This window comes from Canariomyces notabilis (assembly GCF_033297395.1).
Source record: "Canariomyces notabilis strain CBS 508.74 unplaced genomic scaffold N656scaffold_6, whole genome shotgun sequence".
NCBI classification, from domain to species: Eukaryota; Fungi; Ascomycota; class Sordariomycetes; order Sordariales; family Chaetomiaceae; genus Canariomyces; species Canariomyces notabilis.
In genome coordinates, this window is record NW_027041828.1 from 548,185 (window position 1) to 558,640 (window position 10,456).

The window sequence follows — 10,456 nt, forward strand, 5'->3', positions numbered from 1 at the left end:
CCATGACTGGCAACATTCCGGCCTGAACAAGGTCGATTCCGAGAAGTAGCGCTATGCAGCCTATGCTTTTTGCTGATGTTTGGTGCTGTATTGTCCGATGTATAGTGAAAGTCCCAGAGTCATACAGTCAAACCTGCAATTACATAGCGATTGGGTCCGTCATGGCCAATCTGATCGCTATTCCCAGGGTGCCCCACAATTTTCCCAGAATGGAAGGAATGAAGGTCCCAGTGCAGCAAAATGGCTATACGGAGGTATTCGCCTCTGAATTCGACCTCTTACTTGACAGTATGACGAACCGACCTACGTTGGACCTCGAATTGTAAGTTAGATTGGGTATAAGGACCTAAGGTATAGTCGAGGTTCTTCCCAAGTACATCCAGACGATGGACATTAGAACTATAAGGGCGCTGGAGACCACTCCAGAATAACGATATTTCCAGGGTACTGACCCCTATTTGTATGTATTACTAAGCAGAATTCAATCGCTATACCGGATAAGCCAGGTAATGCCAAATTCCCATACAAATAACGATGGGAACGCGAGATCCAATCGCTATTTGGAGGTTATCGCTATTTCTCTAATCGCTATTTGCAGGTTTGACTGTATTTGCATTCAATTGTTCATGGAGTCTCTCAGAAGCGTAGGCCACTAGGCCTCCTTGACCGCACAGTGGACTTGTTGATTGCAACTTTCACCTCCCAACCTGATTGGTTTGCCGCTTACCAGGCACACCCGACGCTTGGGCCCCAGCTGGGGGGGAAGCTTGTCAGCCTCGAGCTCGTCGTCACAGCTGTGGCAGCCTGCCCAGCATCTCCAAACCAAACTCCAACCACGACCAGATACGCGCAACTACACGACACCGTTCCTTCGATCACTTCTACTCCACAAACAATTCTTCTTTCGACGGCGGATTGTAACTTAATAAGATCGGAAATACAGTCATCACCCCGAAACCATGGCTTCGGGATACGATAGAGCTCTCTCGGGTGAGTTACTGTTCGCCTGCCACCTGCACCCCTCTAGCTGTCGCTAACCTAGCTCACGCTCAGTTTTCAGGTCAGTGCAAGTCGCAGAAACAGAGGCTCTCACGGTAAACTAACCCCGCGTAGTCCCGACGGACACGTGTTTCAGGTCGAATATGCTGGAGAGGCCGTCAAAAGAGGTACCTGCGCGGTGGGCGTCAAGGGCAAGGACGTCGTCGTCCTCGGCTGCGAAAAGCGGTCCGCCATGAAGCTGCAGGACACACGCATCACTCCGTCCAAGATTGGCCTCATCGACACCCACGTGTGCCTCGCCTTCGCCGGGCTCAACGCAGATGCCCGCATCCTGGTGGACAAGGCCAGGTTAGAAGCCCAGTCGCACCGCCTCAACCTAGAAGACCCCGTCACCATCGAGTACATTACCAAGTACGTCGCCGGCGTGCAGCAACGATACACGCAAAGCGGCGGCGTCCGGCCCTTCGGTATCAGCACCCTCATCGTCGGCTTCGACAAGGGCAGCCAGGTGCCCAGGCTTTACCAGACGGAGCCCTCCGGCATCTACTCTGCATGGTGCGCGCGCCCCACCTATTATACATACATACAGCCCGATTAAACAGGGCCAATTGGGAGCGCTTGGGCTAACGTCTACCATAGGAAAGCAAACGCGATCGGGCGCTCCAGCAAGACAGTGCGCGAGTTCCTGGAGCGCAACTACAAGGACGACATGGACCGCGAAGCGACGGTGCGGCTGGCGATCAAGTCTCTGTTGGAGGTGGTGCAGACGGGCGCCAAAAACATTGAGATTGCCATCATGGCGCCCGGCAAGCCCATGGAGATGCTCCCCGTCGAGGATATCGAGAGCTATGTCAAGAATATCGAACAGGAGAAGCAGGAGGAGGCGGCCAAGAAGAAGACGGGCAGGACCCCGGGGACAGGGACGGCCACTATACAGACCAGGACCCATGACGAGCCTGGCGACCATTAAAGGGGGGAACTGGCTGGCGTACTCGGGATTGCAGAGGCGGGCCGAGGCTTTCAAGTCACCATGAGGTAGTGTAGATCGGTGGCGCGAGGCGTCTCCATCGTTGCACCGCTCAGCGTGCTTGAAGCAAGACCCTCCTTTTACGTGTAAGATTATACCATGAACCCGACATGGCGAGCAATGCACATGACATCTAAATGCCCCCGGCTGTCCATATTTTCCTCTAGTATCCCGCCTTCGCTATGTATGGGTATCTTGTCATTACTGTAAATTTTGATCGCTCTGTCCATCCCAGCTCCGCTCCCCCCCCTCCCAACTCCCCCTCCCGTTTGAAAAATCAGCCCAACTTATCAGCCTCCACATCCGGATCAAAAATGGTCCTCTTAGGCGCCTGCTTGACCCGTTCGTCCTTGATCATGCGGCTGTCGACGCGCACGTCGGCGCCCTCGACCGTGATGGCCGCCTTGGGCGTCACGGCCTCGAGCACAAAGTGGTTGTCGCAGTGCGGGCAGTACTCGTCGGCCTCCTCAAACTCCTGGGCGTCCTTGCGGAAGCACTTTTTGCACTTCTTGCAGGCAAAGGTCATTTCAAACTTTTGCAGGAGCGGGTGGTTTTCGGACTCTTGGTGACATTCTACGCAGTCGAACCATTTCCGGCCTGTGTGTTTTGTTCCAGTTGGGTTGTGTCAGTCGCATTCAAGAGGAAGTGGTTGTTTTGGACTGGCAAGGCTGCTAGGTGTCTGAGGATGGGAGTAGCGTACAGCATGGCGAGCGGATCGACACTTGAGCGTTGAGGATGTGTTTGCTGAGAGAACAACGTTAGCTCTAGGGACGCCGGAGGGTAGAAGATGGGGAATGAGTTGTCAGGCAGGCTGAGGCAGCTCTCTCGGGAAAGAGTAGAGTGGTTGCCGTGGACGTACCACATTGTGAAAGGGAGATCTTGCTTCTGGGGTATTGTTTCTAGAAATCAGAAGTCTAAGCCGGAATCACATGTGTAAGGGGCCTGAAGTGCTGGTGTGATCGTCAATGTCTTTGTCGTTGTGGTGAAGCGGTTGACGGACTTTGAGCATCGAGGTGGAGGGGTGGATTAGTTGACTCCAGTGGAGCAATTGCCAGTTAGCTTGGCGGCTTTTAGTGGGGTAATTACGGAGGTATGTACGGATACCGGTATGCTAATCCGCCTGGCAGAGGCTGGGACCAAGTTACCGGTATTTGGGAAGACGTTGGGGCAGGGATTAGTAATACCAAGGAGCGTCTATTAACGTACCCAGGCATCCTCTCTATCCCTTCCATTGTGAACCTCACTCATCCCATTGCCACTTCTGCTCCCTTCGCACTCGCTCATCGGCATTTGGCGTCGAAATCGTCAGAACACCCCGCCAGATACCGCAAAGGAGTGTATTTCTTTCGCTCACACGCTGGTGACGGCGTCGTGAAGGAGCATCGCGCGATGCCTCCGAAGCGAAAGGCGCCCTCGGCGCAGGCCGCTGCCTCAAAGGCAGGTCGAACATCTGCCATGTCGACTCCGGGCCCGGCAACACCGCGCAGCTTGGAAAGCGATGTCATGTCGGATGCCGATGACGTTGACGAAGATGTCGACGAGGCCCAGAAAGAGCGAGAGGCGATGCTGGCCAAGGAAGCCGATGACTTTGTGAACAAGTTCACTCTGGGGAAGCGCTTGCAGAGCGATGACAAGGGAAAGGAGTTGCGGCGCTACGACGCTGCCACTGGTTTCTTTAGGAAAAGGGACTATTCCCAAATCCCCCTCAAGCCAAACCATCAGCAATGTCCACTCTGGATAGACCCGGAGAACTTCACAATCATCCTCGAGCGTTTCCATCCGGCCGCCCAGAAGGCCACCGACTTCCTCACCACGATTGCCGAGCCACGCTCTCGTCCCACGTTTCTTCATGAGTACGTTCTGACGATGCACAGCCTCTATGCGGCAGTTTCGGTGGGTCTGCGGCCGAAGGATATCATAGACACGTTGGACCGTTTCCTCAAGACACCGCTGCCTCCGGCGGTCCGCATGAAGATCGAGGAAACCACCAAGAAATACGGCAAGGTGAAGCTGGTTCTGAAGAAGAACAAGTATTACGTAGAGAGCGTGGATGCCAAGATATTACAGATTCTCCTCAAGGACGAGGTGATCGGGGCCCTTCGCGTCCACGGGTCCGACACCACCAGCTTTGCGCCCACCATGGGCGGCCTGGTCATCCCGGGCACGCAGAATGCGGCCGGCGTCCACCAAGCAAACCTGAAGCAACAGGACAAGAAGTCCGATGAGGAGCAAGGCGCTACCGCCAGCGAAGGTGATCTCTTTGCCACCTTGAATGAAGAAGAAGACGACGATGATAAAGAAGCCGTCCATGCCTTTGAGATCTTGGACAACTCGGTTGAGACGGTCCAAAAGCGCTGCCTTGACATTGGCTTTCCCATTCTGGAAGAATATGACTTCAGAAATGACGACGTAAACCCGAACCTTGAGATTGACCTTCGCCCCAACACGCAGATCCGGCCGTACCAAGAAAAGAGCTTGAGCAAGATGTTCGGTAACGGCCGGGCCAAGAGCGGCATCATCGTGCTGCCTTGCGGTGCGGGCAAGACGCTGGTTGGTATCACGGCCGCCTGCACAATCAAGAAGGGCGTTATCGTCCTGTGTACGAGCTCCATGTCTGTTCAACAGTGGCGCCAGGAATTCCTCAAGTGGTCCAACATCAATCCGGACGACATTGCCATCTTCACAGCCGAGAGCAAGAACAAGTTCTCGAGCAGTACCGGCATCATCGTCACCACATACTCCATGGTTACCAACAGCCGGGAGCGCTCACACGACTCCAAGAAGATGATGGACTTCCTGCGAGGGCGTGAGTGGGGCCTGATGCTTCTGGACGAGGTCCACGTCGTCCCGGCCGAGATGTTCAGGCGCGTCATATCCTCCATCAAGTCCCACTCCAAGCTCGGGTTAACGGCAACCCTCCTGAGAGAGGACGATAAAATTTCGGATCTTAACTTCCTCATCGGGCCCAAGCTATATGAGGCCAACTGGATGGAGTTATCACAACAAGGACACATCGCCAAGGTTCAGTGCGCCGAGGTCTGGTGCCCCATGCCGACAGAGTTCTACGATCAATACTTGCGCGCAGACGGGCGAATGAAGCGGACTCTGTACGCCATGAACCCGCGCAAATTCCAGGCCTGCCAATATCTCATCAACTACCATGAGAAACGGGGCGATAAGATCATTGTCTTCTCCGACGAGCTGTACTCTCTCAAGCAGTACGCGCTCAAACTGAAGAAGGTCTTCATTTACGGCGGCACCAGCCAGAGCGAACGCATGCACGTCCTGGAGAATTTCCAGCATAATCCGGACGTTAACACGCTGTTCCTCTCCAAAATCGGCGACACCTCGCTCGACTTGCCCGAGGCCACCTGCCTCATCCAGATATCCTCCCACTTTGGCTCTCGTCGTCAAGAGGCCCAGCGCCTGGGCCGCATCCTACGAGCCAAACGCCGCAACGACGAAGGCTTCAACGCCTTCTTCTATTCCCTCGTCTCCAAAGACACGCAGGAGATGTACTACTCATCCAAGCGCCAAGCCTTCCTCGTCGACCAGGGCTATGCCTTCAAGGTGATCACTCAGCTGGCCAACATTGAGCAGACGCCGGATCTGGCCTTTTCCACGCCCCAGGAGATGCGGGAGCTGCTCCAGCGGACGCTCGTCGACAACGACAAGGGCGTCGAGGAGGACGTCGAGACGGACGACCTCTTTGGCAAGGTTGGCGGCGGCGGCGGTCGTAGGAAGAAGGGTAACGGCGGGCTCGCCGGGGTGCGTCGCATGGCCGGCACCCTCGGCGAGCTCAGCGGCGGCCAGGACATGGCCTACATTGAGCAGAACAAGGCGGCCAACAAGGCGCTCAAGAAGCCCAAGAAGGGCGAGAACCAAAGTGCCTTCTTCAAGAAACTGCAGCGCGAGAAGGAGAAGGCCAAGCAGGCGACTCGGGCGGCCAAGTAGAATTTCTTTTTATCACTTTAAAGGATGGCGGGAAAGGTGTCGACCTAGTTATTCACCGCCTTGTTGTGTGTCTATGCTTGGGAAACGGAACGGGATGGGAGGCGTTTGACTGCAGACCATGAACTTTATAGACCGGACTTGCAGATAAGTCAGATACGATATAAACAAGTTTATTCCCAAAGACAGAGCGTGGTCATTGCTGTCCTAACGCGACCATTTAAAGTGCGCTGTGGGCACACAAGATGGCCTTGAATATATCAGGGGTTGCTGCAACGTTGCTAATACATGTGCATATAGCATTTACGGCTCTCGGGTCAAGGTACGTCTGTGGCATCGGGAGGGATGTGATACTCCTACTATAATTGTCCATAACCATCTTCAACTTAACGCAATCAACTTCTTCCTCTTCAAGTCAATTACTGGGTAACAATCAATCTGGTACGTAGATGCTGGCTTGTATTAATAAAGTAGGTGTATATATTCCAAGACGTACCCAAGCGCATATCCTGCATTGCCCGTTGTTTTTCTCTTCCTGAAATACAAAGCAGTGCCTCCCATGACCCCGTGTGGGATGTGCTGTACTGGTAGTAGTACGCGCGCTAGGCCTACTACTAGCAACAGCTTCTTTCCAGAAACTCCAAAATGTTTTCTATGTCCCTCCCTGTGCTTCCCATGCACTTGTGTCTAGTAGTGATACCCAAAAGCCAATGCCAATGCTCATTCAATAAGCAGTGATCTCGCCCAAACGCCCGGGTGCCTAGCTTGCAGCTTGCAGCTAGGACAAACAAAAGAAGAAAGAAGCAGTAGCAGAAGGAGAAGCAGAAGAAGCAGAAGAGAAAGCAATAGCAGAAGAAGCAGAACAAAACGCAACCAAAGTGTCCATCTGTCAATACCTTTCCCTACCCTACTCAAATCCTCATCAGGGGTATCACATTCCCTTACGAACCAAACACTGACCCAAACGCAGGCTTTGAATGGCAACCCGCGTGCTCCCGCAAAATTATCATCTATCAAATTCCTCAAGATTGCATGCACACCAGATGCCATTCCATTTTACACTTACTCTCGGCTGTCGCCATGTGTAAACGGTCGAGACAGAGCGGAAAGGGCGTCAGACCTTCTCGTAAGCCCGGGCTCCGTCCGGCGCGAGCTGACCCGGGTCGCATACGGCTCCTCGTCGGCGCCGGGATCGGTGGACCGCCTGCGTAGCTCTGCCATCACCGGCTCTGCGGGGACGGCAGGGCCCGGGTGCAGAAACGAGGTCAGAATGTTGCCCTGGTCGCCGCTAAAGCTCTTGTGGCGTTTCAGGCTGGCCGCCCGGGGTCCGCCCGTGGCACCAGACGCGTGCGAATGCTGTCTAGCCATTCTGGCTTCCGCGTCCGCTGCCTCCTTGGCGTTGAGGGATTCGCTAGGCAGGAGGATGGCGCGGTCCAAACCGTAAGGCAAGCCGCGGTGTCTGCCACGTATCATCATGGCGATCATGACCAGCTTTCCGAGCGTTGTGAACTGAGAGCACAGCGACGCGTTAACGGTGGGATAGCCGAGACTCAAACCGACAGTGCCGTAAGCGCTGACAACATCAAAGAGAACAGCAAACATGGAGAAGTCGTTGGCCTGGAGACGGCGCCCCTCGGTGATGGTGAGTATGAAGAAGCCAACAAAGATGTACCACAAGTCGAAGGACAGCTGCCGCCTCAAATGTGCGCCAACGTAGGATAAGTCGCTCTGACTTGTCTTTTCGTCGGAATCGTTGTCACCGTAGATTCCGAGCGCCTTTTCTTCGTACACATTGGTCCGACGTACCGAGATGGCGATTGGGAACACAGAAATGTACATCATTATCATGTACGAGACCTGAACGGCAGGGTGGAGGAGAGCTAGGTTGACGCACGAAAAGCCTGCAGTTCGGGTAGACACGGCTTCGAACAGCCCGTTCAGAACTTTGATGCCTCCAGGCAGGTCGACGACTGGTCCGCTTCCGAGATCGAGAACAATGAACAGCATGACATCAACGCCGTTAAGAATAATAAGAAGCCAAAATAGCCACCAGGTAGCGCCCGAGGGGAACAGCAAGGTAAAGCAACGACGGGGGTGGTCAAGTAGGAATCTGAGCTCTTCGTAAATGCCCGTGCCGACGGGGACGAGATGCGCAGAGACCCATATGATGAATCGAAGCATGACGGGAAAACCTGTGTTCCCAATGACGATGAGGAAGCTCATCAGCAGCAACGGCCACGTGGCTGTGTTGAACGATATCATACTATCAGGGGTCAAGGTGAAACCCAAGTCCATGAAGGCCGAATTGCCAGTGAAAAAGGCCCACCAGACCCTGTTGATGCCGGCGGCGTCTACGACCCGACCGTAGGTATCGAGGTTCAGAATCCATGGCAGCAAGCCTATAACGGCAATGGCCGAGAAGAACCAGAAGTAGGCCGTCAGAATCAGAGCGAGGGTCTTCAGAGACCTATATTCGATACCCCCAAGCTCTTCCCTCTGCTCCTCGGTTAGATCCGGAAACGCCGAGTTTCGTCCGATTGTCGGTTCCCAGCTGAGATACGGCGTTCCCTCAACCTTGTCCCTTGTTAAAGCGGTACGGATTGTCTGAAAGGACTGCCGTCTCTTAGGGGGTGATAGGACGTTGGCATCCGGCTCCTCGCCGTGCAGTGTCTTGTTCTTGCGGCCCTGGAACCGGGCCTTCCGAATCTTGAGGAAGGAAAAGGCATGAGCCGCAGCTTTAGCGTTCTCTGCCAAATCGTCCGAGTCGGTCTCCTGGAGCCTGCGGCGGTCAGGCTCTTCAATTGTGATGGCTTGCTGGCGGCTGTCAGCACGAGGCAGCCGTGGCTCGCCGTTAATACCCAAGCCAAAACCCTCGGCCCGGGGGGACGCAAGATCAGGATCCTCAACATCTCCGGCTTCGACACGCTTCGGACGGATGCCGCGCTCGACATCCCTCGGGTTTGGAATTCGCAGCACCTCATCGTCGGCATTCCGTTGTCTTTCTAGGATAGCAATGTGCTCCTGCTCTGACCGCGCTGGCGGAAACTTGAGGGCATCCTCGCCTAGGCCATCGCTCTTGGTGACGGTGCGAGCAAACTTGATCTCGGGCTTGCGGGGCTCCGGCGAGCCAACGGCGCCATCCGCCGACGATGGGTTTGCGGTCTCGGGTTTTGGCGCAGGGGGCCCATCTTCTAGCAGGGTTCCGTCATTCGTAATGCGTGCCCTGGCGCCGTTGAGCACGACGGTGATCTTTCGGCCGTCAACACCCCTCTCAGCGTCGTCCAAGCCAGGCCTCGTAACCACCTTGGACCTGGAGATTGTGCCCCTCCTCAGGCGAGACTCGTGGACAATGTGTTGAAAGCGCTTCTCAAACCAGTAGAGACGGAGGAAGACAACAAACGAGTTGATAGTGATGGGGTTCGTCAACATGGACCAGAAATAGAAAATGGACTGTTGAAACGTGTTGAGTGTGTTGATGTCGACTGTGTTCAAGCCCGCCTGAGTACAGGCGCCACTGGCAAAGAAGAGAGCGTCTATGTATGCTAGATTCCCACGGCCTGCGCCGTAGACGATGACGGATCCCAGCAGGGTGAGACCGATGATCCAAAAGTCTGCCACTCGGTTAGCGGGCCGCTTACGGGTCGGTGCATGGGACACTCACAATGGGCGGTGATGAAATTGAAGTGGGGTTCTTTGGAGAAGAACGAAGGACGGAGGGCCTTGATCTGCCTCAGGATTAATTCCTTGAAGCCCTCCATGCCGGATGATGATAGCTTGAAGATACGTATGGAGCGACGAGGCAGGATGGCCGATGGGACTTGACCGGGATTGGCTTTCAGAGAAACCAGGCGACAGATAATACTGGATAACGATTCCCGATATCAAAATCCCTGCAGAGCAGGAATCAACTGTATTTGGTGTTCGAGGCCGACATGACTGCAATCAGGGGATGACGCGGAGGGACTGTAGCGGAGAGAGGCGATGCGCTGGAGGGAGGAGTAGTAGGATATTAAGAATGAAGATGGAAGAGAATTGAGACAGAAGCAACCTGAAAAAGGCAGGGGAACAATCTGTGAATGAATCAGCAACCCCCGGTTAGAGATCGAAGACTCAGTCCGATGCTGCCACCGTTACTGTACAAGTAGTGTACAATACAAAGTGTCTGATTCTCACCAACGCTATCTCGCAGCGATGATAATGCTGTGTGTGAGTTTGTTGGAGCAAGCCGGTGTGAGAGGCTGCAGGTTCCAGGTTGCAGATTGCAGATTGCAGGGATGTTCGATCTTGCCCAAATCTGACCTTCACTGGACGATTCTCGAAATCGGACAAGGGTCAGCAGACAGCGAGATGGCAGAGGCTCCTCTTTGTTGATGCTGCAACTTGGGCGAGTGGAAGCAGTGGAAGCACCGCCAAGAACCACAGGCACCGGCAAGAACTGTGCCAAGAGGCTTGAGCCCCCCCAGCGTTGGCGAAAATTGA

The 10,456-nt window shown here is 54.6% G+C and overlaps 4 protein-coding genes across 4 annotated transcripts; 2 read left to right on the forward strand and 2 right to left on the reverse strand.

The window, feature by feature from the left end:
* Positions 1-868: 868 nt before the first annotated feature.
* On the forward strand, positions 869-2,361 carry N656DRAFT_777366 (proteasome component PRE6). Its single transcript, XM_064814811.1, has 4 exons — positions 869-990; positions 1,054-1,060; positions 1,114-1,554; positions 1,639-2,361. The coding sequence occupies exons 1-4, from the start codon at positions 960-962 to the stop codon at positions 1,967-1,969; spliced, it is 810 nt and encodes a 269-aa protein (XP_064671777.1). The 5' UTR covers positions 869-959; the 3' UTR covers positions 1,970-2,361.
* On the reverse strand, positions 2,088-3,246 carry N656DRAFT_577030 (zinc finger protein). The gene is made up of 4 exons (XM_064810162.1): positions 3,233-3,246; positions 2,886-2,968; positions 2,727-2,770; positions 2,088-2,623 (listed from the first exon to the last, which is right to left on the reverse strand). The coding sequence occupies exons 2-4, from the start codon at positions 2,888-2,890 to the stop codon at positions 2,304-2,306; spliced, it is 369 nt and encodes a 122-aa protein (XP_064671778.1). The 5' UTR covers positions 2,891-2,968; positions 3,233-3,246; the 3' UTR covers positions 2,088-2,303.
* Positions 3,247-3,481: 235 nt separating this feature from the next.
* On the forward strand, positions 3,482-5,980 carry N656DRAFT_767212 (DNA repair helicase-like protein; the record flags this gene model as incomplete). The annotated part of the gene is made up of 1 exon (XM_064813542.1): positions 3,482-5,980. One exon carries the CDS (start codon positions 3,482-3,484, stop codon positions 5,978-5,980), a length of 2,499 nt encoding a protein of 832 aa, XP_064671779.1.
* A 1,059-nt stretch (positions 5,981-7,039) lies between these two features.
* Positions 7,040-9,735, reverse strand: N656DRAFT_705977 (potassium transport protein TRK1/TRK2; the record flags this gene model as incomplete). Its single annotated transcript, XM_064811316.1, has 2 exons — positions 7,040-9,588; positions 9,639-9,735. The coding sequence occupies 2 exons, from the start codon at positions 9,733-9,735 to the stop codon at positions 7,040-7,042; spliced, it is 2,646 nt and encodes an 881-aa protein (XP_064671780.1).
* Positions 9,736-10,456: the final 721 nt, after the last annotated feature.